Source organism: Brassica rapa, chromosome A07 (assembly GCF_000309985.2).
Source record: "Brassica rapa cultivar Chiifu-401-42 chromosome A07, CAAS_Brap_v3.01, whole genome shotgun sequence".
Taxonomy (NCBI): Eukaryota; Viridiplantae; Streptophyta; class Magnoliopsida; order Brassicales; family Brassicaceae; genus Brassica; species Brassica rapa.
The window spans coordinates 3,919,229-3,946,217 of record NC_024801.2 but is presented as its reverse complement, the minus strand read 5'-3'; the positions used below and the strand labels follow the sequence as shown (position 1 = coordinate 3,946,217).

General features: G+C 32.3%; 4 protein-coding genes across 8 annotated transcripts; 1 reads left to right on the top strand and 3 right to left on the bottom strand.

Annotated features, from left to right (window-relative positions):
- The first annotated feature begins 257 nt into the window (after positions 1-257).
- On the top strand, positions 258-6,731 carry LOC103844464 (proline-rich extensin-like protein EPR1). Its single transcript, XM_009121246.3, has 2 exons — positions 258-2,694; positions 2,790-6,731. Exons 1-2 carry the CDS (start codon positions 2,616-2,618, stop codon positions 3,413-3,415), a joined length of 705 nt encoding a protein of 234 aa, XP_009119494.2. The 5' UTR covers positions 258-2,615; the 3' UTR covers positions 3,416-6,731.
- A 4,286-nt stretch (positions 6,732-11,017) lies between these two features.
- Positions 11,018-13,233, bottom strand: LOC103844345 (probable galacturonosyltransferase 10). Its single transcript, XM_009121146.3, has 2 exons — positions 12,821-13,233; positions 11,018-12,724 (listed from the first exon to the last, which is right to left on the bottom strand). The coding sequence occupies exons 1-2, from the start codon at positions 12,974-12,976 to the stop codon at positions 11,264-11,266; spliced, it is 1,617 nt and encodes a 538-aa protein (XP_009119394.1). The 5' UTR covers positions 12,977-13,233; the 3' UTR covers positions 11,018-11,263.
- Positions 13,234-13,468: 235 nt separating this feature from the next.
- Positions 13,469-17,499, bottom strand: LOC103844344 (mitotic spindle checkpoint protein BUBR1). Of its 5 annotated transcripts, XM_018655482.2 has the most exons (10): positions 17,437-17,499; positions 17,220-17,362; positions 16,974-17,131; positions 16,852-16,900; positions 16,666-16,732; positions 16,530-16,581; positions 16,268-16,430; positions 16,109-16,182; positions 15,941-16,033; positions 13,469-15,725 (listed from the first exon to the last, which is right to left on the bottom strand). In XM_018655482.2, exons 3-10 carry the CDS (start codon positions 17,030-17,032, stop codon positions 15,710-15,712), a joined length of 573 nt encoding a protein of 190 aa, XP_018510998.2. In that variant the 5' UTR covers positions 17,033-17,131; positions 17,220-17,362; positions 17,437-17,499; the 3' UTR covers positions 13,469-15,709. The 5 variants fall into 5 exon arrangements, 3 of the variants coding, with proteins under 3 accessions (XP_018510998.2, XP_033132017.1, XP_033132018.1); XM_033276126.1 differs by having other exon boundaries at positions 16,974-17,362; XM_033276127.1 differs by having other exon boundaries at positions 15,941-16,030; positions 16,974-17,362.
- A 3,628-nt stretch (positions 17,500-21,127) lies between these two features.
- On the bottom strand, positions 21,128-23,901 carry LOC103844343 (pentatricopeptide repeat-containing protein At2g15820, chloroplastic). The gene is made up of 2 exons (XM_009121142.3): positions 23,276-23,901; positions 21,128-23,167 (listed from the first exon to the last, which is right to left on the bottom strand). The coding sequence occupies exons 1-2, from the start codon at positions 23,843-23,845 to the stop codon at positions 21,380-21,382; spliced, it is 2,358 nt and encodes a 785-aa protein (XP_009119390.1). The 5' UTR covers positions 23,846-23,901; the 3' UTR covers positions 21,128-21,379.
- Between the last annotated feature and the right edge of the window lie 3,088 nt (positions 23,902-26,989).

Genomic DNA, 26,989 nt, shown 5'->3' with positions numbered 1-26,989 from the left:
CTTTTAATTTTATTTTTTATATTATTTTAAATTTCTTTTATTTAAATAGTTATTTATTATATATATAAAGTGAACAAGGGTATAAGTGTTTTTTGCCACTTAATCAATGATGTATTTTTGAAAATGTCTATTCAGTGGTTGTAAACATGAATAATGGTACCAAAAAAGTGGTAAGATCCCTAAATAGTTTATAAGTTATGTAAATAACAATTATGAACTTGTATAGTTCATTTAATTATGAACTTGTATAGTTTATAAGTTTATAGGTTATTGATTTATTATTAGTTTCTAACTGACTCACTAATTGATTAATTTAAACAATACCCTTAATGAATTTTATATATAATTAAAAATGAATTTTATGTTAATAATATTAAAGTTATAAGTTATATTTAATATTAAATAACTGATTATAAGACAATCTGAAAAGAAAATTGTGTTGCTATCTGAAAAGAATATTTTATTATAAAATTTAAAAAAATTAAGTTACAAATGTTTTGATGAAATATATTTGACATATATAAAATTTAAAAAAATTAAGTTACAAATGTATGTATTTTGATGAAATATATTTGACATATATAAATACTTTAATGTTTGATTTAACTATTTGAAAACATAAATAATAACTTCTTATGCTGGTTTTAGATTTAATAAGACATAAAATAATAAGAATTTAAAAGACAATTATGTCCGCATGTACGGACAAAACATCTAGTTACATTTACTAGATTAACGAAAAACACAACCTTATCGTCTTATATGGTTGATCATATTAACCTACATTGAAGTTTATACTTGAATTATGTGTGTTTTGTTTTAAGTATTTTCATTTCATCTATTTTGTACTCTTATTTTTTTTTTATCTCTGTGTGGTTTGTATTGTGTTTGCTTTTCGAGATGTTAGTACTATATCAGCTATGATTTAATATATTTTTTCTCTATTGATTGATAATAGAAATTGAGTATGTTTCTAATTTTTGATTAGAACTATAACTTTAGATTTGCGCTATATATCTTTATTTTTTCGGCTGTTATACATTTATACTGCTTTTCTAGAAAATTTTGTTGATTTATTTTTTATTTATTTTTTTCACAACTATTTTTGAAATCTTCGTTTTAGATATGTATTAATTTTTTTGTTTTGGTTTTTCAATAAGTATATATTAATTTTTGGTTGTGGTTTTCAATAATTTCTTATTAATTTTCATTATCTTGAGTTTATACCATAAAAAGAATAAAAATCTATGAGATACATGGCTTTTCTTTTTAATTTCATTCACCTTGGTTTGATGCAAGCAATATCGTAAATGGATTCTCTTTTCTTATGAGTATTTCTATTTATTTTCAAATTTATGGATTTTTGTTATATTATATATTATCATTAAAGTTTTTGGTATATCTTGTTATTTTTATTTTCTAAATATTTTTAATCATATTAATCACTGTTTGTGGGTTTATCATTTTTCTTATAAAATTTTCAAAACTTAAGTTCAGTAAGTAAAATAGAATAAAAAAGATATGCCAGATTCACTCCTTTTTATTTTTTTCTTGGATTTTGATGGAATGTGGAAAAATATCATAAAGTATTTCTTTCTTTTTGTTTTTCATTTTCCATTTTCTTGAATTCTTAAAATTTATGTACTAGATTACACTATGTATTTTTACTAAATTATTAATTTTGACGAAATTTTCACCAAAACAAAATTATATCTCTAGTTTTATTTATTTATTAAATATTTTATATATATATATATCTTATTATCTCTGTTTTCTAATGTTATTTGATATGTTTCGATTATATATTTATCTGTGGTTGTGGTTTTTATCTAATTTCTTGTTATTTTTTTATAGAATTGAGCTCAGTGAACAAACAAACAAAAAATAATTTGTGAGGTTCACTCTTTTATTTTGTTAAGGCAGATTTGATGTATAGTTAAAATATCGTCAATTAATTTTTATTCTTTTGTTCTTACAAATTTATGTACTTTGAATTATATTATTTATTTATTCTATTATTATTTACTTTCAGAAATATTTATTTTGGTCGACTTAATATTATTTTGTTAATATATTTGGTTAAACAATAGATTAATTAATAATTCTAAAAATTATGTTTAGTTTTTAGATAACTTCTTTAATGATGTGGAAGCATGAGACGAGATCATGATATACTTTTGTTTAAATAGAATTGAATTAAGAGAATTAAATTGAATTAAAAATAATTAAACTGAATTATAATAAGTTACAAGGATAAAAATTAAATTATACAACTCAAACATATCTAATCTCATATACTTAATAAGAAAATAATATCAAAATATTTCTTTAATTTAAAAATTAAAATTTATTTATTTAGATAATTATGCAACATAAATAAATTTGAACAAACATTCAAATAATTTATTGATGTGTAATTACATAGCTATACTGCCATCATACCAAATATAATTCATCCTATATAATAAGAACCAATCACACCACTAAAATCAAATATACAAACAAACAAGTAAACAAGCAAAATATTTACATAAACTACACGAAACTGAACGTAAGAGCTTGAATATAAAAAGTCCAGCAAAGAAAAAACAACACGAAATTGCTGTATAAGGAAAATGAAAACCCCAAGATCTTCATACGTTTATGAAACGTCTCTCGTGATGGTGTTAACCATATTCTTGCTCTTCATTTTAGGTGAGTCATTAGCTTTATAAAATTCAAACATAAGGACTAATTTGGCGACCACAATTTTTAATGTGTGATTAAATTTTATATTTGGGTTATTACAGGACAAGCAAGTGCAATGGGTTTTCTCAACAACATGATATGTTTTAATGGAGTACCGTACGCGTGTCCTGACAAGTGCGATGTAAAGTGTAAAGAGAATGGTTTTAATGGAGGGATATGTGTAACTGGAAGTCTCAAAGTTGCGCAATGTTGTTGCGATAAAAGGCTTACGCCATCGATATTGTCTTATCCGGTTAAGCCTCCCCCATCGATATTGTCTTATCCCGTTAAACCTCCCCCATCGATATTGTCTTATCCTGTTAAACCTCTCCCATCGATATTGTCTTATCCTGTTAAGCCTCCCCCATCGATATTGTCTTATCCCGTTAAACCTCCCCCATCGATATTGTCTTATCCCGTTAAGCCTCCCCCATCGATATTGTCTTATCCTGTTAAGCCTCCCCCATCGATATTGTCTTATCCCGTTAAACCTCCCCCATCGATATTGTCTTATCCCGTTAAACCTCCCCCATCGATATTGTCTTATCCCGTAAAGCCTCCCCCATCGATATTGTCTTCTCCCGTTAAACCTCCCCCATCGATATTGTCTTATCCTGTTAAGCCTCCCCCGTCGATATTGTCTTATCCTGTTAAACCTCCCCCCATCATGATTAATATTGAATCATAAATGTCTGAGAAAATAATAAAAAAATTATTATAATAATACGTATGATTGAATATTGGTTTTTTTTTGCAGAAATGACTCAAAACTCAAAGTCAAACACAAATCTAATCCGTGACTTTTTTAGAATTTTTATTTGCCCTATTCACTCCAAAAGTTCGAATTATTCATGAAAATTCCACTATTTTTTTTCTTTCAAAAACGAGCATTTTACTCTACCATTCTCATGTTCCTCAAGTATTTACAATATTGATACTGCCATTAATACATCAACAACCATGAACAACCAATTTAAAGCTCTTAAGACACCTAAAAATCGATTTTCACTCTTCTTATCTCATCTCTTATGCACTAAAACCATCACTTTCACTTTCTCTCTTTATTCATCAAAAAAAAAAACCAAGATTTTGATTCTAAACTTTTTAAAGGTTCATAGAGCCATTCAAGCTCAAGATTCTTGGTCATCAACAAGTGGGTCACTTTCGGGGGACCACCATGGCTCCTCTCTTCTCGAAAATCCATACATCCCCTATCAGTGTATGGACATCTCGAAAATCCATACATCCCTTATCAGTGTATGTACATCTATCTCTCGAGCGCAGAACTTCTGTGTGCTTGAAGAAGCTAATTGAAACACTAAAACTGAACCTTTCCTACTGTCTAATTAACAGAGATAATTGTAATATTTAAGATTTAATCCAGAGGACCAGTCTACATTTTATTCTTATGAGTTTTCAACTTACCAAGTGATAGACAAGTTATGAACTTGCTCGAAATAACTAAAACGCATGAAGTACGTCTTTGTGTATCAAGCCTTGGCAACAAAGAAGCTGAATATGCTAATGAAGTTTAAGATGAAGGGAAGAAGATAATGAAGGGGGTGAAGATGATAATTTGGTTGAAGATGAAAATGATGATGGGGAGGAGGATGTTGATATGCCTGATGTTGCTGAAGCGGTTGATGATGGTGAGGATTACAGTGAGTATGGAAAAGTTAAAGATGAGGATGAGAAAGAAGAAGATGATATGTGTATGGCAGGGCATAATAGATTCACACTTGGATAACTTGTATAAACCCATCAACAGTGTAAGTCTTTGTGAAATCTTTTCTCTTCAAAGAGTTCATCAGCACCTTAAATGCCACTCTCCCCCTTGGATAATTCTCAATTTTTCCTATATCCATCACTAGCTTTGGAAGACTACCCCGTGTAGCGGTTAAGTATTTTTTCCCTTCAATGAATCTAGTGACGATGGCTAGGTATCCCAGCCGCGTGCGATCTTACTGAGGCCACTCTTCGCATCTCTCACATGCTGCTATTATATGTTCAGAAGTTGGACCAGAGTCGACATCAACACCCATCACCTCCCAGAAAGAAGCCATCTCGTCTGTAACCTCACACCTTGGATTTTCCAGGTCCTCAATGTAATTGCAGTTGAGACCATTGAGGTATTCAAACTCTTTATCAGTGAAAACCTCATCGTTTGTGGACCAACGAGACCACAAAGCTCATACTTCTTCTTGATGTTAAGCTGGAAACAAACCATATAATGAACCAGCCTTGATGTCCAACTAAAATTTAGCTCCTTGAACTTGATGAACAGTCCCAACTTTGAGTCCTTCAGCTCCTCATATTTGTCGTCATGTAGAGCTTGCCTTACAGAAAGAAGCAACTTCGAATCATCTGTATGATACACAATGCTTTTCATTGAAAAGGGATCTTCCCCTAAGGTAAATATCCTCTACGGGAGTTCTGGTAAATCCATTTTTCCACTATGAAAAACAATCAAAAACCAACATCTCAAATACAAACCAAACGTACTATTATAAATTCCTATACTGGAAGACTTACAAGTAAGTTTAGTTAGAAAACTTCTTCGACGAAGTCTTCTAGGAAGTCTCCCATTCGTCTTCTCATAGAAGGCTACCAGAAGACTTCGCATAAGACTTCATGCAAGTCTTCTCAGAAGTCTTTCAGTTGAACACTACAAAAATCGTTAGATCTGTATGCTTAGCACAATTTTCAAATCTGTAAACAGTCGATTTTAGTAGTGTCCTACTGGAAGACTTCCCAAAAGTCTTCTATGTTATATTTTAATTTTCGTTTATGTTATATATATATATATATTTTTTAAATGACTATAAATTACTAAAACTTTTAAAATTCTTACAATGAAAAATTTGTGAACAATGGTTTTACTTTTTGTTTGTTATAAAAAGATACAAATGATCATAAATTCATATGAATATAAGTATCATTTAATAACTATTCAGATTATATATATATATATATATATATATATATTTCAATATTATATACCATATAAAATATACATAAATATGTTAATTTTGAAATTTGAATTAAATTTTTAAAAAGGATTATAAATTTTTGATTAATGGTTTAAATGTTTTTGTTACCTACTACAAATATACAAATGTTAATAAAATCATATGAGTAGAAACTATGAAACTTCAATTAAATATTCATATTAGAATATACTAAATATTTGGTGGTAAATACTTTTGACCGGATTTTGGAAATGTTTTAAAAAGGATTTAGGAAATAAAATATTAGAGATTAAGTAAATCTAATTGGTTGAGATTCTTTAGTTAGTAAAATATAGAAGTTCTTATTATTTCAAGAAAATGTGGATTTTCATGTTTACCATTTTGTTTCTACCATTACTCATGTTGCCATTACTAAATAGACATTTTCAAAAATACATTCTTCATTAAGAGGCAAAAGACTCTTATACCCTTACTTTATATATATATATATATATATATATAATAAATAATTATTTATATAAATAAATAATTAAAAAAAAAAAAAAATTATGTTTAAGAATTATAATTTTCAGATTCAAACTTTATATAAAACAAAATTCATTTTGAATATTTTTTAAAAATTTGTAAGTATTGATTTATATATTTATTAGAACCCTAAACTCTCCATTCCAAAAACCTTACTCCACCCATTAACTATAAACCTTATGTATACATTAGTTAATCCTAGGGTTATAAATGTTTTTTACCTCTTTAAAAGTTAGGGTAAAAGTGGTTAAGGTAAACATGGAAAGTAATATTATGAATGTGACATTTTTGGCAATTTTCCAAAAATTTGATGATATTTGTAGCTATAGTTAGCCTATATTTAAATGTGAGTAGTTAGTAATAGTATAGGTTGAGAGAAACATATGAAGTATAGTTTTAAAAAATAATATTATACCTCTAATCAAGTTGAATCGTGATTCTGTTTTAATAGATTGTACATATTAAGATATAGGTGATGTAAATAAGATAAACCAAAACCATTTTGAACAGATAAATGGCAAATAATTTTCTTAGAAAGATAAGTGAACACACCTTCTACGTCTATATCACATTAAAAATATCACAGTATTATTAGTCTCAATATTTTTATGTAATTAAAAAAATGGACAACAGAAGGACAAAAAAAAATATGTAATTTGCCATTCAAGATTTATACATGCTTTAAGCAAGAAAAAAATTTGAGTTGATTACACTAAGAAACACTTTTTGACTTTCTATTACACCTAGAGACACAAGGAACATTCATGATTAATTTAACCAAAATAACTATTGGAATTGTATAAATTTAAGTTTTACCCTGTGCAGGATTTGGATTATCACCTAATTATTATTATTAATAGATTAGTCCATTCATATACCATAAGTCCGTAACAATGGATAGTAGGTGATTGCCAACTATGGCCACTAGACAATTTATATTTGGTTTTATTTTATTTTCCTATTTGGGTTTTCTTAGTTGATATCTTTTCAACCTAATTCTTGGTTTTTTTTTTGAGAAATGGATTTTTTTTTAATTCTTGGTTTTTTCTTCAGGACCATTGTTTTTATTTATCTTTAAAACAATTTGAATTTTCAAAATTTTACTAAAACCAAGAAAAACATCTTATACAATTTGGTTCAGTTATTGAGTACCTTTCAGTTTTGAAGTTTAGAGAAAAATAAACAAGTATTTTATTTGAATCGATATTAGATAAATTTGAGTGCAATCAAATAAATTTGGTTTACACCAGATAAATCTGGTTACTTCAACTATTCAGTTAGGAAAAGTCATTAAAACATCTTAGTCTGGTTTGTAATTGTATTCACAATAATGTATTTGCAATGACCCAAAACTTGAATATGATTACAAATCTATTCTTATTAAAAATACTAGGTCCTTGTCCGCGCGTAGCGCGGATAGTATTTTGATTTTTTTTTCATATTTTTGTACTATTATGTCAATTGTTTATATTTTATAAAATGTTATGTTTTTTACTGTAAATTTGGAATTAAAAATCTAATTTTCCCTTACTGTAAAGTAAGTTAATTTTTTTGAATCTTACCACAACACATTATACATGAAGAGAATATAGTTGGTCTTTATATTCTTATTCGGTGTAATATTAAAAATTTTGATGGTTTGTTTAAATGGTTTTTAAATTATATATTTTACGATTGATTTTCGTGACTATATTCTATAATTTTCTAAAAAAAATTGTTTGTCCCATATAGACATCCATATAAATATGGACTTCTGATAAATTTGTTCATTGGGATATTTAGTTTCACTTTCAACTTTATTCTCTTTTTTTGGCATCCTCATGCTAGCTTGTGGGGCTAGCCAACTTGGTGCAAAAAAGTTTACAAAAGCTGATTGAGATGCGCGTGATCTGACACCTTTTGCTAGGTTATTCGTACGGAATTTTAAAGATCTAAAATATGAGTAATAGAAAGTTCAGAAAATTCTTTGGATACAGCCTGTATTTCGTCAAGCTCCGATTCCAACGCAGGCCAATCTTCCTCCTTTTGAATGAGTATAACCAGTTGTTCACAGTCGATTGAAAGACCATCTCTTTGTGTCCAAACTTCAGTATCACTTGCATTGCCCATAGAAAACCTTCAGCTTCCGCTTGCAGTGGTGATTTGGTGCGTGTATATCGGCTCTTGCTACAAACCTACGACACTATTAATGATTGTTTTTTTTGTAACACCGATACGACAAACTTATGTTTTATTTAACAAAACTCTTATTTTAATTTTGTATTAAAGAATCAATCATATTTTATATTATCCATAATTTTAGTAAATTTGCTTACTTGTCATGTTTTTATTAGGTTTTAGCTAAATCATTGATTTATTATTTATTTTTAGCTAAGTCACTAATTTATTAATTTAAAAATACCCTTAATTAATATAATATATATATTAAAAATGAATTTTATTTTAGTAATATTAAATTTCTATTTTATATTAAAATTTAGTTAGTTTTTCTTATTTGTCATATTTTATTAGGTTTTAGACTTTTAGATAGGTTATTGATTTATTATTAATTTCTAACTGATTCGCTAATGTGTTAATTAAAACAATACCCTTGATGAATTTATATATAATTAAAAATGAATATTATTTTAATCATATAAAATTTATATGTTATATGAATATTAAATAATTGATTCTAAAATAATATAATAAAATTATCAAAAATTTTAAAAATAAGATAATTCTTATATATATTTTGTTGCTATCTGAAAACAATATATTTATTATAAAAGTTAAAAAGATACAAAAAATTATAATTAAATATTATTCAAGAAAAAATACATTTATATAAAGATATTTTCTAAACTATTTCTAAGATATGAGTGTTTTAAAAAATTTAACACGGGATGTTTACAACACGGGATTATGCTTATGAGAGAGTGGCTCGGGAATGGGCTTCGAGATAGGTCGAATGGGCTCTGAAAATAGCTTATTTTTTAACACAAGCCTAGTCCGGAAGACATGGCATCTTGGTTGGTTCACAATATTTTGCCCATGTGGCACGGCTTAGAAAGGAGGGATTTAGTCCCTTTTATATAGTAGGATAAGTTAAATTTTGTAAAACTATTAAGGAAAATAAATAGAAATCATGTACTTATAAACACTTATAAATCATGTAAATTTAAATTTAATAAAATTGAATTGTTTTCCACATAGATAAGTAAATATAGATTGTAAGTCATGATTGTACATGGTTTTGGGTTTGGTAACATATGTTAAGAAATATTCGTAGTTTTATTTTCTTTTTGTCATATGTTACTGGCTTACTGCACCGGTCCAATTCGCCACGGTGAGGATCCATAGAGGTTTTATCCGGACGCGTAAGCGGCAGTTCACCCGCGTTTTCGAACAGGGTCAAAAGGTCATTCTATTATAATGTTGTTAGTTTTAAAGTTATATTTTAGAATCTTAAATGTTTTTTGAATTATAATTTGACATATAAGTGTTTGTTTTTTATATATTAAACATTTTATAAATTGATCTTATGTTTAATAACGTGTCTATTTATATCTAGTTAAAATAATCAATTTTAAAGTTTAGGCTAGAAGATTATTTAAGAAATCTGCCAACAAATTATGCATTGACAGACTTATTTACAAGTATTCTGGAATGTAAGATAAATTTAGGATTACGAGTTAGAAGTCTGTTAAACTGCAACACATTAGCAGACTTCATATATGGAAGGAAAGAAGACATCAACTAACTTGTTTAGGGACAACATTGATGATACACAGTATTGATAAAACTATTTGAAATCATATCACTTCGCTCAGTTACTTTGGTACGCATAAGCTGGAGGGATTACTACGACGATGGTTGAGGTCTATCCAGCTAAAAGAACTATTTTGCTAAAGTTTTCGCAAAATCTTACTCTCTTTAGCTTGCTTAGATCATAAAATTCATAATCCAGCTTACATAGATTCTTGTAAATGTTTTCTCATTCTTTGATTAATCAATATAATATTTAATAATAGATTATATTGTTTTTAGTGTAGAATTTTGGTATTGTGGTTGGAAATAAAACTTTAAGTTTAATACAAAAATGTTAATTTTGATGTAATTTTAACATCAAATTTGGTGTCATGATTAAAATTATCCTTAAATTTCGAACAACTGCACCACCAGTTCATACTCTTTATGTTTCATAATAAGTGTTATTTTAGATTTTTTATTTTCTTTCAAAATAAGTGTGTCATTCTACAATTCTAATATAATTTTGTACATTAAATATAGTTATATCCTTTTGAATAACCAATAGTTTTTATTTAAATCATTCTTATTTAATTAATCATACATTAGATATGAATATACTAGTAAAATGTAAAAACTTCTTTAATCTCCTAGTAAAATATTAAAGTGACACTTATTTAGAAACGGAATAAGTAATAACAAACATTTTAATATATACATGAATAAAAATTTATGTTACTATTTAAACGGCTTCGCAGTTATTCCACATGTTAATACCCCCTTGCCCCCTTTGAAAATTATGAGGGTGATTTCAGAACAGTTTTTATTAGCTTTAGAGTACAACAAGTAGTCTTGTTATTAGCTTTAGAGACCATCCATTCTTTAGAGTATAACAAGTAGTCTTGTTATTAGCTTTGGCCTGATCCAGATCCAATTGAATATGGAACGAAGACTAGCGCATATTCAGCTTGAAGTTGAGACTAGGAATGTGTGCAAAGGTTAGGAGCAGCGACCTCTAGAAAAAGGCACAGGAATTGCGTAGACATTGTCAAAACTAAAACGAAAGATACTGAAAGAATGTTATGTATTTCTTCATTATACAATCTACAATAATCAAAACAAAGAGTTCATTATTGCACCACCACTAGTGTTTCAAGTTCAACAATAGAGCTCGAAGAAGGTGGATTAAAAGAGCATAGTGGTATAGTAAGTGATTGGAGTCTGAGCATACAAAACACTGCCAAGTGTCTCTGTAACCAAATGTGGAAGATATATGGCTGTCTAGAAGAAGTAGTACAAAACTCTTAAAGATATCAATGAAAATTGCATTGTTGCATAAAAGGGTGACTGTAATCAACGTACTTCTCCCACACAGGTTTGTACTTCTCCATCCCGATCTTCAACCACGGCTTTAAGTTCCCGTTGAAGTGAAGAACAGCTCCCTTGTCTATCACACGAGCATCCACATTGGCGTATCCCAATCCCAGGACATGCCACGACGGCTCTAGAGCCTCTGTTAACCCGTAGAATGTCAGAAGCCCTGGAGGCAGTGTCCCAAGTTTCCACAAGGTCCGGTCCACGTTCTTTTCTTGCCAGTAGTGGTATATTCCCGTCACGTTTCTCTTCCTCCACTCAACTAAATCAAAGACGTTCATCCCAAAGGCCCACCCGCACGCATCTGGATCAAAGTGGGAGCGAATCAGAGGATGGGAATAGTTCAAGTACTTGTGGTACCGGTGGAACGTCTCCATGCACGTCTCAACGGCCCCGTTCACGTTTCTATTCAAATCGATCGAAAAGAGAGCCGAAAGATCCTTCTGCACTACAACGTCATCATCAAGAAAGACCATCTTCTTCAGCGCAGGGAACACTTCAGGGATGTAAAACCTGAGATGGTTGAGCATTGAGAGATACTTGGGGTTTCTGAACTTGATGGGTGTGCGTCCATCGTCGTTGTGTCCAGAGAAATAGTAGCTCTGCGTATCAGAGTCTTGGAGCTGCTTGAGGACGGGGACATAAGAAGCATTGAGCCATCTGAAATCCTCAAACTTCTGAACCTCAACAGTGACTCCTCTGAGGTTGTCCATGTTCATAGCAAACCATGACTTCATGGCCGCGTAGTTGATCTCGTTAGTGACGAGATGAAAGACGACTTTCTCAGGGGCCTTGGAGTTGAGAGCAGTGGAGTTAACCACGACGGAAGTAGCAACAATGTTATCAGAGAACACACAGAAATGATACAGACTGTTATCCGTGAGCTTAGAGGCCACAGCGTAGCTTCTCTCGGCGAGGTTCCCCTGCAGCTCAGAGTTCTGAAACCAGTCAGTAGTGAGACGAACACCGAGGCAGTAAAGACTCTTGGGGACTTCCTCAGCAGCAATCTGAGCGTACTTGGCGCTCTTGTCGGTGACGGAGCTCATCTGCGCTTCCAAAGACTGAATAGTAGCCTTGAGCCGCATGATCATAGTGGCGCTGTCGTAGTGAAGCTGCTGGGCTTGGTAAAGCAAGACAGCCATGTCGCGGATAGTGGGCTCGGAGTCGAGAACGGTCAAGGGGCGTCGGGAAGCAGCGGCGGTGGAGAGAAGGAGCTGAGAGTTGCGGATCTGAGCGCTGAGGTCCCAAGCGAACTGGAGGTTTTTGCTTTCTTTGGCGATGACGACAAAGGCTTTAGCGAGAGCAATCTGGTCGTTAACTTGGCGAGCGAAGGAGGTAGGGCTCAGCATCTCTTCGGTCATGTTCATGCCTTCTACGAGCTTCTCGTGACGGTAACGCCGCTGGTTGGTGGTAACAAGAAAGAAAGAAAGGTTCTAAAATTAAACAGACTAAAAAGTAAGAAGAAGGAGAGAGAGAGAGAGGGAATAAAGAACCACCTCGGGAATGGAGGGTCTTGGTTCGATTTGAGTAGCTTTGGAGAGAATGAGGATGAAGAGGGTGATTACAATCGCCGAGAGGACCCACCACACGACGTTCGAGATCTTCCTCCGCCCTCCCGCCCTCCGGAAATCCAACCCTCTCCTCCTGTTCATTCTGAGAAGCGCGCACGAGTGATTCAAACCCTAAAACCCAGATCTGATTCACTGATTGATTGTTTAGTGGCGAGTGTTGTCGGTTCCGATCTGGGACCCGAGCGGCCAGCTTTTCTCTCTTTGTCTTCTCTTCTTCGCTGGAGGAAATTAATTATTTTTTAAAAAATAAAGAGGAAGCAAGAAGACATGTCTACCCTCGTTTCTACTTCATATCTCCTCCTCCTCTCGCGACACCAATTGTCGGTTTGCACCAAATGGTCCGTGGAGGTCACTGACATTAATTAAAATCCGATGGTATTTGAGCTTCAAAGCCACGGCTTTTCTTGGCTATTATATAAATACTAGAGATTTTACCGCGCTACGCACGGTTTATTTGTCTATAAACATTAAACCCTTAGATTTTTTAAAAAAATTTAAGTTTTGTTTTAATATTTTATCATTTTTTGTTTCGATATATTTTTTTTGTTTGAAATATCATTAATTTATGTTACCATATTAAATGTCTTTATTAATATTTTCGTAACCATGTTTAAATCTTTCTTAAAATTTAAAATACTCTACATTTAATAAAATAAAAAAATTATATCATCTTATGTATATAATATATTTTCTTATATATCATCTGATTGATTTTGAATTATTTTCTGAAGTATAAGTAAATAACTTTTATTTCATATAAATATATAATTTTAGAAATGTGTAATAATTTTGAATACTTAAATGTGTAAATTTTGATAACCAATAAAATGATTCAGCAATTCTTTAAGTTTTGAAGCCATAATTTATTTTCAATATTAAACTTTCTGGTATTTATTATTTTGTAAATAATTATTTGTTATAAAAATGTGAAATATGTAGTAGATTTTAATATGAACAATTCTGTATTTAGTTACTACATAAAAGGATATTGAGAACCATTAACATATTCAGAGATGGTCACTTATTTAACTAATCTTAAAAATTATTTCTTAACGTTAAAAATTCTTAGGTGTTGAGTTTCAGGATAAAATCTTGTTAACATATTCTCTCTGTTAGAAAAAAATCAGAGACGTGTATGAAATCGGAAGCATAATATTGAAATATGGACACATACCTCTTCATCAGTCATCAACATCTCAAGACCGAGAATGATGTCTCCTTTGGAATTATTGCGAGCTTTCCATAAATAGATTAGCTTAAAAAGCAACTAGAAATCTCCAGGTCCTGATGAAACCTTACTGAAGAAAAGTGGAGAATAAATTTGGGTGGTGGTGAATTGCCGTTTGATTTGCCATAAAGCTAGGAATGGATTTGAGGATCCGAGCAATAGATTTTTGGCTTGAGGAAGCATCGTTATGATTGAGTAAGAGGAGGAATGTTGAAAGTTAGACGCCGATTTTTCTAGAGGAGTAATTAAGTAGCTTTAATTCGTCACTATAGCCGTCGCAGGCGTTATACGGAAGAGATAGAAAGACAGTGAGTTCTGGAATGTCTTCTGTAGGCGTCGTAACAAAATTAGGTTGGAGTAAGAATATGGCAAAACAAATGGGTCATTAAAGCTAAAGGACCTATTACACAGCACATATTCGCGGTCCAACAACTTAACATCCATGATGACATGGACAAATGATTGGTTGCGAATTTTTTCGCTGACGTGGACAGCTTAAGACGACTTCATATTCTCCTTTTAATAGTGTAAGATTCATGTTTTTTTTTGAGAAAGGATATAAATATACATGTTTGTTAGAATCTTATATGTATTATTATATATGAAAATAACGCTAACCATGTTATTAGAATAATTGAATAGATTTGTTTTGAAATAAATATTACTGGTTAACTTATAAAATATAATCCTTACAATAATTTTATTATACATTAGTATATATAGAATAATATTGATTGTATTTTTGTTATTGAATACAATTATTTCTTTTGTTTATTTTATATTTATATATTTTATTTTTATAATCATATTTACATTATAATGATTTAGCATACATATAGATGTAGATGATGAAGACGTTTATCACCGATTTTATATTTATTTATAAAGTAAATTCTTATCAGAAAATATAAGGAATATAAATTTATTATTTCTTAGATTTTTGATGAAAAAACTGTTTTGAATTTATTAAAGATATCCATTTAATTTAAAATATAAAATACTGTGATGCTTCCATTATAAAAATATTTTTTCAGAATGTTATGGTATTAAATTTTTCAAAGAGTTTGACTATATAACACCAAATTTCACCCTAACTATTGTAGCATGTTTATTAAGGATGTCTTGGTTCCAAGTGAATATCATAGCATACATATACCATATTTTCATGAATATTTTCCCTTAATTGCTCCAATTGAATCAACTTTCTTCTAACATTTAAAACAAATGACATTTAAATTTCCTTGAATGCTAATGATTTTTCATGTAATATTTATATACACTTAAGTTTTCATTTTTTCTCACGTAACCTCTACAATTCGAAAGAGTAGAAAATGCCATCCTAATTTCTGTGGATGAAGACCAAAACAAAAACATTCAATGAAAGCTTCATGTTCTAGACTGCTCCATCAACCTCCCAGATATAGCAGCCACTTTCATTCTTCTCCACAGCTAATCTATGCCCACCATAAACCATATCCAAAGTCACAGTGCTTGATCCAACTTGTCTTGTAACATTCCCTTCAGAAGCGTTGGACCTAAGTGGTTATGCGTCCCTTCATATGTAGCCACCAGTACGGAAGGATCCTCTACGATGCGTTGCACCTGAACAACAACAACAACATGACCCAAAGATCATCATAAGACAGCTCAAGAAGTAGAGATAAACGATTACAAATGAAAAATAAACTCAATGTGAGTGAACGAACACCTAAAGTAAGCTCTGTTTCTCTACAGTTTTTATAAAGGAAACATTAATGTTAGATACTCAAGTCATGTGATAATTGTTTGGGTGAATCAAGAAGGGATTTTATACTTACTTCTTTATCTCACGGCCATCATTAAGTGGCAAAACGTTTGATGATGATGGTGAGATGGTTTCAATCTTCTTCCTTTTCTCTACTCCCTCACTGCTGTTTCATAATCAAACGTTAATAATGAAACATCGATGTCTTGTTATGGAAACAAAAACAAATTGTGTAACTTACTCTGTACATTCTTCTTCATCGACAAAAACCTCAAAAGAGGAAGCAGCAGTTCTCACAATGGGTTTCTGAGGAACCTGTGAAAATACATATATGCAGGTAAGTGAACAGTTTACAGAGATAAGTTTAGCTTAGTTTTCGCAGTTAGAGCAGAAGCAAGACCTTGAATGCTGCCCATTTTCCAGGTAAGGCATTGTTTTCTGTGTTCTTCTCTGCTCTGCCTCCAAGCATAAGCCAAGAACCAAACTCTGGTTTTGACTTGTCCGACTCTGTTTGATCCCCCGTTATAGTATCCTTGTACACAGCCAAAGGTGCCTTGGATGAGCTACAAAAATCAGAGAGAGAGTTGCTCAATAATTTAGAGTTTTGATGAAGTTTATATATATGTTTAAAGCAAGAAATACATAATGATGAAACTGCTTACTGATTCAGATTTGTTCTCTTTGCTTGTGGTCCTAAAGCTTGTCTTCCTGTATCTATACAACACATTGTCATATAAGAGAACGTAACAGAATATATTAATAAAACTTCCAAAGTAATTAATTACTACTGTGTCTCACTATTATTATCTCCCCTAGACAATACAGTCCCAAAGCTTCTTGATGGTAAGTCATTCTCCTTTGGCTCCTGTAATAGGTAAAAAACATTAAATCATCATGTGGAAAAAAAAACCTTAAGCATAGATAAACATACAGAAGAAACTTCTTATATCATCAACTGTTGTGGTCCTTCTCATAGTTTCTCACCATAAACTTCTTGTAAGCATCATTCAACTTCTCCACAGGCTTTGCATTCCTGCACAGAGTTTCACACTTTATTAATCAAATCACGTGACAAAAGCCAAGGACCCAAAACGAAGAAAACTCACCTAGAGATTCCGAGATTGAAGATCTCATTAGCAGTCTTCACCTTACCCTTATACTCCATGTGCAACCCATAATCTATGTAGTAAAAACCATGCGTCCTCCCAATATCATTAACCTCCAAAAACTTATAAATCACTTCCGCATCAGCGCAATGCTCCGCCTTCAAAAGGATAAACCACTTCCCTTTAGTAAACTACACTTCCAATACAAAAGAAGATATTTCAAGGAAGAGCTAAAAAAAACATTACATTTCCAACCAGACTTTGAGGTAACGAAGATCATCCTTGTACCGGTCCGAGTGCCAGAACTTCTCACGCACTGCTCGTATATCACCAACAGACCCGAGCACTCTCCACCCGGAGGAAACGCCTCCTGCACCCATTTAACACACCTGGAGAGAAACCTCAAATCTCAGGATCAAGAAGACTTTTTTATAATCAAGAATAGATAAAAAAATGAACTCACTTTATCCATGGGAAGAGAGGGTCGTCACCGTCGTACTCATCTATATCCTCAATCAGCTTCTTAATGAATCAGAGATCAATGAGTGTGATTCGATTGAAACCCAAGAGATAAAAAAGTTGAAGTGATTCAATTGAAACCCTCAGCAAAAGCTCTTGAAGAAAATTTTACCTTCACTCTTGAAGAAAACAGACTCAAATTGGTTTGGGAGAAGACGTAGAGGAGAAGAGAGAAGATGAAGTGGCGGAGGAGAAAAGTCTCGGCATCTCTGCGTCTTAGATTTAGGTATGGGTCTTAGTTTTAGGTTTTTAGGTTAAATGAAAACAAAGCCCAAACACATACACACAGCCCAAACGTAAATTTAAGCCCAAAAAAAATGAAATATTCTTATTGGTTGATTATTTTAAGTGACGTGGCAAGCTCCCTGCTCACTATATGTGGCTTTTAGTATTGTGATTTCATTAGATATTTTGAACTTATAATTTAAATTGATATCATACTACAAAACAAGATTAAGTGAAATATTATATAATTTTAGTGATTAGAAAATATGATATGGTTTACATGATATGTATTGGTTAGTATGTAGAAAAGAGAGAATTGAATTAAAAACTGCAATTAATTTACAAACAATTTTAAGAAAATAGATGAAGAGAAAGATGATTTAAAAATACATTTCGTAAACAAACACTGGAGTAGTGGAGTTGAGATATGATATATATATATATATATTTCCTTAATTTTAAAATTTAAAAGAATGACCGTCGATATAAACACTGAAGAACATTTACGCACCACCCGTGAACAAGTTATGGGAACTAATAGACTATAAAACACTCTAGACCGAATTAAACTAAATCATCAAGTTGAATAAAATACTGCAACATTTAATAAAATCAATTTGAAGTAAAACATGCTCCCTCCGTTTCATTAAGTTAGATGTTTTAGAAAAATAAAATTGTTTCAAAAAAATATTTTTTTAATTTTCTATGAAAAATTGTGATTTTCAAAAAAATTAATTGACTTTAATGATTTATTATTGGTTATAATTTATTGAAAATTACAAAACAGCTACATTTATTATAGTGATTTAATGGGTTTTCATAATCTAACCTATACTAAAAGGCAAATATAGAAGGAATCTAGCATGTCCATGTTGACATATATGTTTGGCCAATCAAAACATTTAATTAATACACGTTAGATTTACTAAACTAAACTATTGATTTTCGTATGGGCTTCCGCTGGGCTTCATTGGTTAACACTGGGCTTTGCTATCCTAGCGCTACAATTAAACAAAAGAAAGCAACCCTAGACGGTGAACACGAGGATCTCCGCCTCTAACTCTTCGTCTTCACAGTTTGTTCTCCATCGTTTCACTTCTATCGATCCACATCTCCATAATCAATACTCCACTACATCTCGATCCATCAATTTCTTCTTTATGATTTCGTTTCCGTTTATTCTTTTCCTGCTACTTTATATACTGATTTTCACTCTTGAGTGAAAATCAAACCCTAAAACTTCTCTAACCTCAATCCATGGCGATGAAACCGAATGGAAAATCCCCTATCACCTCCGATGATGAAGAAAAAGTCAAGTTCTTCCGAGATGTCTCACCGGAGCCCCACGAGACCCAGCTTCGTTTCTGCTTGATTCATTTCTGGGAGGCTTGGAACCCTCTAAAGAAGACGCTTATTAGCTTTGAGATGCTTCTAATCGACGAACAGGTACTTGATTTCACCAAACATAGTTATTTAGATTCGTTGTTATTTAGATCGTTATTTAGATCCCACTTATATTTAGTACAATAGGAAGAAAACTAATCGTTTAAATGTCAAATCTTCAAATTTTATTATCTATCTATCCCACTTATATTTAGTACAAATTTTACTTCTATGGGGCTGTTCGTTTTTCCATCCAGATGAGCCATCTGAATGAAGATGAGAGTTTTGTTCGTTTACGCATTAAAAATACAAGTCATGTGGATGGCTCATCTGGATGAGTTTTAAAATTTTAGGCTTAATTTTGAAAATCACTGGCTGAACCAAATTGGATCATCTGGATGAAGATGAGTTTGTCAAAATGGTATGATGTTTATTATACATCAATGTAATTAACAAATTACAAACTCAAACCTATTATCATTTTATCACTCATGAAAAACGAAAAAACCTATAAAAAAACATTTTTCCACCAAAACTACAAAATACATTTTTCCGCAAAAACTACAAAACACAATTTTTCGCCAAACCGGAAAAATGCGGTTTCCCGCCAAAACTGCAAAAGCGTGTTTTCCTGCCAAAACCGTAAAAATGCGGGTTTTCGCCAAAAACGCATTTTCCCACCTAAATCACAAAACGTGTTTTCCCGCCAAAACCGCAAAAGCGTATTTTCCTACCAAAATCGTAAAAACGCGTTTTCTCGCCAAACTCGCAAAAGCACATTTTCCGCTAAAATCGTAAAAACGGTTTCCTGCCAAAACCGCAAGAACGCATTTTCCGCCAAAATCACAAAAACACGTTTTCCCGCCAAAATCATAAAATTGCGGTTCCCGCCAAAACTGCAAAACGCGTTTTCCCACCAAAATCACAAAACACGTTTTCTCGCCAAAATATTACCATTGCTTTCATCTTCTAAATTTTAGTTTTATAAAAGTTGAGTACATGATGCTCTTACCTAAGCCTGGAAATTCGGGTACCCCTTCTGATATGGATATTCAGGTATCGGTTTTTCAGATTTTGAAAAATGGTCCCATTCAGGTATTACAAAAAACTGGGTCGGGTTTGAGTCGGATCCGGGTGGGTTCGGGTTTGAGTCGGATCCGGGTGGGTTCGGGTTTTATCCGAAGAACCAAACTACTCGATTCGATTCAGGTATTTTATATCCAAATTACTCAAACTTATCTAATATAACTTAAAACCCGAAAATATTCAATTTATATAGCTCGAACTAATTATTATTTTTGTCTTAAAGTAACCATATACATAATGTTATTTGAGTAATTTTATCCAAAACTTCTATTTTTATCCATAAATACCTAGAATAACTAATATGTTTGATTAATAATTTTAATTTTAGGTATTAATACTACTAGAAATATATTTTAATATAATAATTTATATGTATTTATATGTTTGGATACTCATTCGGTTTTCGGTAAAGGTTGGGTTTGGTTTTGGTTTTTCGGATTTTTAAAAAATGGTCCCATTCGGATATGTACGCAGGATCCGATCGGGTCGGGTACCCTATTTCTCAGGTCGGTTCGGGTAAATACTTCGGGTATGGATATTATGCCCAACCGTACTCTTACCATTGCTTTCAACTTTAAAATTTTAGTTTTATAAAATTTGAGTTTGCACTTTGAGTTGATTAGAAGTATATTTAAATTTGAGTTTCTATTTTGAGTTTTATGAAAAGTTATAGTAGTAGTTAAATTTTAATACAAATTTAAATAAAAAATGTGAAATGCTAATTTTAAAATAATTTCAGTGTAAATATATTTATACTAAATAATAAAAGTTAGTATAGTTAAAATTAATATAAAACATATGATTAAATCAAAGCAAGTGTATATTTGTAATTTGTTTAGTAAACTTATCTGGATGGAAATAGAAATAAAGAAACAAACATAAAATTCATCTCATCCAGATGACTCATCTGGATGGCTTATCTAGATGGAAAAACGAACAGCTCCTAAAATCAAGATGGATCACATAAATAGAGCAGATGGATGGAGATGTTAGATGGATAGCCGAACAGCTCCTATGTCCAAAAATCTTATAGATACCAAGTCCCCTCCTATATTTGGCGTAAAGGAGCAATTCAACTAATGTTATCAAACCAAAAGAAGTTCAAATAAACATTGCTGAATTTCATCTAACAAGTGCTTCTTCTAAATCAATCATTGTGATCAAAGCTAGTGTCAAAAGTTTATGATTTGTTCTTAGTCCCCATCGGTGTCGATTGCCTCATAAGCGGGTCTTAGATAATCTTTCATGTCTTCTAAGACGTGAGGCTCTATTAGCTTCCAGAACAAAACCGAGTTTGTTCCCTGAAGCCCAATCCAGAAAACGTTTCCTTTCTTCTTAACCCGACATTCCATAGATTTAGCTCTCAGAGCCTTCACAACCTTCTCAACACCTTCTACACTTCCCTTCAACCTCAAGATAACGTCTCCTGATGATGTTCTATATCCACTGTACATATACCAATAAGCCAGTGACTCAGGCGAGAGCCACCGATGAATCAGTTTTGGAATCTCAGGTCGACCATTTGGCCAGAAATTATCAGCGTAAAACCCAAAGCATGAATGAGAAATGGAGGAGAATTCTAATGGTATATCCTCCTCCTCCGAATGAGGCAACCACTCACGGAACTGATCATGTATGTGTTGTCTCAATATCAGATGAGCTTGAGACTTCTCTCTGAATTCAAACATGATCTTGTGACTCTTCCTCTCTCTGTCTGATTCCACTCGCAAACCACCTAACAGCAAACCCACCAATACCTCGCGCTGTTCTTTGCTTAGCTTCATGCTCAACGGTTTCTTCACTTCTTTTCTCACCAAGCTAAGGATGTAATCAAGCTTTTCCATAAGCGGTGACTCGACTTCGTACTTCTTCAAACTCATCAGCTCATATATCTTCTTTGCCTTCACATGATTTCCAGAATCCAAGTATCCTTTCAAAACGGTGTTGCAGGATCTAGCATTCACATTGATTGTCCCATTGTTTTTCATTTCATCAAAAACGTCCCCTGCCCTCTCAAGGTTACCTGTATTAACCAATGAATCCAAGTATATGTTATATATAGTCTGGTTAGGTTGACATTTCTCCAAGCACTCAACAAAAGCCTTCTCCAGTTTCTCATGTGAACCCAAATCAAAGTACATTTTGACTATCTCTATATATGAAGGTAGAAGCTGCTTCTTCCCAGTTTCTACAAACTCTTCTAAGAGAGATTCCGCAAGTTCCACTTGATGTACTTTACATACAACTTCAATGATCTTGTGGTATCCAGAAACCGTTGCACCACCTAACTGCTTCTCCATCTCCCTAAATATCCCCAAAGCTCTCGCAAAATCGCTTACTTTTGCATAAGCTTCAATTTTGTACACAAACGCTTGAGAAGGTATACCGCAATCCAAACCAAGCAATTCAAGCCATGTCCTCTCAACTTCTTCCACTCCTCCTTCCTTAGCATACGCTCTGAGTAACGAAACCACTACTTCTTTACTCTCCTCAAAACCGGCCTTCCTCATCTCTTCTCTTAGATAGTTTATCCTCTCTATGTCAACTTCGTCTTGACAACTATGCAGCCAGATTAGCCCGCTATAGATATCTTTCTGCACCTCAAGCCCAGTCGTCACAACGTTATGGAAGATAAACTCAGCTTGCCTAACGTCATCACTCGAAGGCCCTCCCTGTTTGCTAACCAAAGCTCTAAACAAAGAGTTATGCAGACTAAGACGCGGTCTGTAACCTCCAAGTTGAATCATTCTATTGTAAACGCTACAGGCTTCTTCGAAACAACCTTCCTCTGAGCTACTTAGATAAGCAACTACAAGAATGTGAAACGTGGATTCGCTTGGAACACGTCCTTGATTCATAATATCATCAAACACCTCTCGACATTTCGTGAACTTCCTCTCTTTCCCTAAGAAGTCAGCTAGCTTTGTGGCTAAACCGAAATCAAACCGGTACCAGTTCTGCTGCGTCATCCATCTATACACCTAAAAAGATAAAAAAAAAAACTTTCACCATAGAATCAGACAAAACAAACTGCAAACTGATGTATTGTCTGAAAAAGGTTGTTTTTTCTTTATTTTTATTATTATTACTCTGAATCCTGTTTCGTTCTCGCGAATCCGTGTGCAATGGACACAGATGTAAGTAGCGTCTTCTTGACGAACCCATTTCTTCTGAGCATTCAAGAGCCTCACAAGCGTCACGGCTTTATGCGACGGAACTTCTTTACACAGCCAGGCGAGCTTGGAGCGGCGCCACTCTTCCGGCAAGTCTTCTATCTCTCTCACTTCCACATCAGTCTCGACTCTACGAGTCGCGACGTTCCTCAAATCGTTCCTAGCAGACTCTAAATCTCCGAAATCGTAGACTTCGATGGTTTGGTGTGGTGATTCTTTAGTGCCTGCAACGTGTTCGACGAAAGTTCTGCTACGGTGAGAAGCGGAATTAGCAGCGAATGGCAGTGGAAAGGATTGAGTTTCGTTTCGACTGAAGGAGAGACGGCGGAGTAAGCGACGCGAGGAGCTGCTGCGGTGGCGGATGATGTTGGGGTTTAGGGAGGGAGAGAAGAAGTTGAAGTTCGGGATGGTGACGGTGACGAAGGCTCCGGAAGGAGAGGCGGAGGAGAGAGGTGAAGAGAAGTCGCAAGCTCTAGTAGCTATCATTTTTGCATCGTGGGCGTTGGAACTCACAGCCTAATCTCTAGCTGGCTTTCAGTTTGGTTTTTATTTACGTGTTTTTTTCCTTTAAATTCGGTTTAAGGTTCTGATTGGTAACCTTACAGAATCCTTTTAAATGTGATTATTTTGCTAACTAATAAAAATTACGAAACGAAGAAGAAAACATAAAATCGCAAATTTGCATTTTCATTGACAAACGTATCAATTGGAAAATGTGTTTTAATAAATTATTTACAAAATTAACAATTTCACATTATTAAATTATATGATAATATCATTTCAAAATTAAAAATAAATAGCAATAAATTTTTTAAAATAGTTATGCTGTAAATAAAATTATATTATAATTTGTCTTAGAATATTATAATATGTCAATGTATTAAAAATAAGCTTAATATTTATAATAGGGCAATTGTCAATAATAGCACAATTTGAATTTTTGTCTCAAAAATGACACTAAAGGAGAAAGTCACAAAAATAACATTCATTAAAGAAAAATTCATGTTTGGAAACACAATTTGAGTTTCTTCACTAAAAGACACATTGAATCTTTAGCACACTTTTTCATTGTAAATTTACCAGGATAACCTCCATCTAAGCTAACAGAGATAATGTCTCTCGTTACCTTTTCTTCTAACTAACCAAACTGATCTCCTTTTTTACTTTTTTTTTTTTAAAATACAATATTTTTTTTCCCTAACTAATAACCAACCCTTATCTCTTCACTTTATACAAAACGTGAAAATCCTTTCTCTCCTGACATTTTCTAGATCCAGATGTTGAACTCAGACTTGAGAGGTTAGAGAGATTGAACCTAACCTTCTCCATCTGAAATTGTCACTAATACTCTTTTTCACTTTTGCCTTTTCTCGATCTTTTTATCTCGATCTTGAAATCTCAATCTCTATTTCTCAATCTCAAAATCTCGATCTTTATTCGATCTCAATCTCTCCTATGAACGAAACTTAGTCCCGTAGAAACGATGGAGGTTGTGATGGATACCGAAATGGAGGCGGTGGTGATTATGGAGGTGATGGTGGAAGGCGTGAGTGTGGATACAATGGTGGTGGTTGGTGGAGGTGGCTACTCAAGTGGAGGAGATGGTGGTGGATACAGTGGTGGTGGATACGCTGGAGGAAGCGATGGATACCGCAGTGGAGGCTGTGGTGTAAGACGTGAGGGTAGTTACAGTGGTGGTATAAGTGGCTCCACGCGTCTCCCGTCCACGCATCGCATGTCCATGCGTCTCCCGTCCACGCATCTCTCATCCACACATCTCCCGTCCATGCATCTTTTTTGTCCACAACGAACTTCCATTTACCCCCAGAACCACAGACTCATTCTCTACATATCACCAAACACATCTCAGCCATCTGCACTTAAGAAACAAAATAATCAAAATCATGAAAATTTTACCCCCTAAGACACATTCTATGTTACCAATTACCTTTAGAGGCACATTGTGTTGGGAGAACATTTTTCCATATCAATTTGTCCAATATTTTGTACATGATACTTAGGCTCGTAAATCCAATATACGATGTCCACGATAATGTATCCACAATAAATCTAAACTCTAACATAATTTGCCTATCCACAACAATTTGTCCACCATAAACACATCCACATGATTTTTGTCTACAAAAACATATATCCACCAATAGATTGTCTGTGAAGTTAATGTTCATTTATTGCAAACAACCATAAACCAAGTTATGTTTGGTTTTTTTTTTAAAACAAATAGATATCTCGTTAGATTCAAGAAAGGGTATTTTTGTCTCAAAATGGGAGGACCCTATATATAAAGTGTGTTAAAGATACAATGTGTCTTTGTGAGTAAAGAAAAGACAGAACGTGTCTTCCAATGTAACTCTCTCTTTATTAAATGATAAAATATCTCTAATACCCTTGGTTTAAAATTAAATAAACAAACAAAAATAAATAAAAACAAATAAAAAAAGAATAAAAAAAATAAAAAAAAATTTTTTATTATATGTTTTCAGATTCGAAATTTTTCAGATTATATGTTTTCAGATTCGAAATTTTTTATAATTTTTTTTTTGAATTTTTTTTGAATTTTTTATTTATTTATTTTTTTCATATTTTGTTTTTATAATTCAAAAATACTTTTTGAAAATGTTTTTTAAATTTTAATTTTTATTTTTAATTTTTTATTTTATAAAATTTTAAACCCTACTTCCAAAACCCCACCCCTTAACTCTAAACCCTAAGGTTTGGATTAATTAACCCAAGGGGTATAAGTGTATATTTACCTCTTTAATGAAATCTATTTTTGTGACTTTGAGCCTTGAGTGCTAGTTTGGGAACAGAAACTTGGTTTGGTGTTATCCTAGTCTTTTTCTCTTTATAATAAGAAGTAAAGTGTTTTTAATAATTAGTTTAATTTTTTGTGTTTAATTTTTTTTATAATAAAGTGAATTTCATACAAAATATTTTAACTAACATAATATGTATTACGGCATTTCTAATTTTTTAAATTTTCCACATTTTAGTTATTCTTTTCTACAGCTTAATTATTTTTTTGTTATCTTTGGTAAATTTTACAAACATAATTATGTTTAATTATTAAAAAGTTTGATAAAAAAAATATAAAAGAAAATTTAAAGTGAAAACCCAATAAAAATTAAATATAAAATACATATCTTGATTTTAAATATTTATCAACAGGAGTTATGGAAAACCAAAACAAAATTGAATATATTAAAAAGATAAAAAAAAACATTATTTGTAATAGTTATAATGGTTTAAAAGACAAAAACTAATTAACAAAACTAACGTTGATAGAAATTAAAAATAAATCTTGTTTTTGTCCGACCACATTGATTAGTTTGATTGTTGTTACGTTGATAGATCATAATGGTGTTTCTAAATTGTTAGATGCATTATCCATGTTGCAAGAAACGCTCATATAGTTAAAAGACAATGAGCTGTCCTTGTGTTAATAAAAGAGATTGATTATATCTTTTGATTGATTGTTTGATATGATTGTGATAATGAATTTCATTTTTAGGTTGCTAGATAAATAGATTGAATTGGAAAATTGTGATTGATTGATTTTGAACTGAATTTGTGATGTTTGCGTATGAACCAAGAACGGGTGGCATCTGA

Coding starts and splice junctions, on each gene's coding strand:
- LOC103844464 (XM_009121246.3), top strand. CDS start 2,616: ATGAAAACCCCAAGATCTTCATACGTTTATGAAACGTCTCTCGTGATG. Junction 2,695..2,789: donor ATTCTTGCTCTTCATTTTAG/GTGAGTCATTAG, acceptor GGGTTATTACAG/GACAAGCAAGTGCAATGGGT.
- LOC103844345 (XM_009121146.3), bottom strand. CDS start 12,976: ATGAACAGGAGGAGAGGGTTGGATTTCCGGAGGGCGGGAGGGCGGAGG. Junction 12,725..12,820: donor CAAGACCCTCCATTCCCGAG/GTGGTTCTTTAT, acceptor ACCACCAACCAG/CGGCGTTACCGTCACGAGAA.
- LOC103844344 (XM_033276126.1), bottom strand. CDS start 17,032: ATGGAGTATAAGGGTAAGGTGAAGACTGCTAATGAGATCTTCAATCTC. Junction 16,901..16,973: donor TTCAATCTCGGAATCTCTAG/GTGAGTTTTCTT, acceptor AACTCTGTGCAG/GAATGCAAAGCCTGTGGAGA. Junction 16,733..16,851: donor ATGCTTACAAGAAGTTTATG/GTGAGAAACTAT, acceptor TACCTATTACAG/GAGCCAAAGGAGAATGACTT.
- LOC103844343 (XM_009121142.3), bottom strand. CDS start 23,845: ATGATAGCTACTAGAGCTTGCGACTTCTCTTCACCTCTCTCCTCCGCC. Junction 23,168..23,275: donor AGAACGAAACAGGATTCAGA/GTAATAATAATA, acceptor TTATCTTTTTAG/GTGTATAGATGGATGACGCA.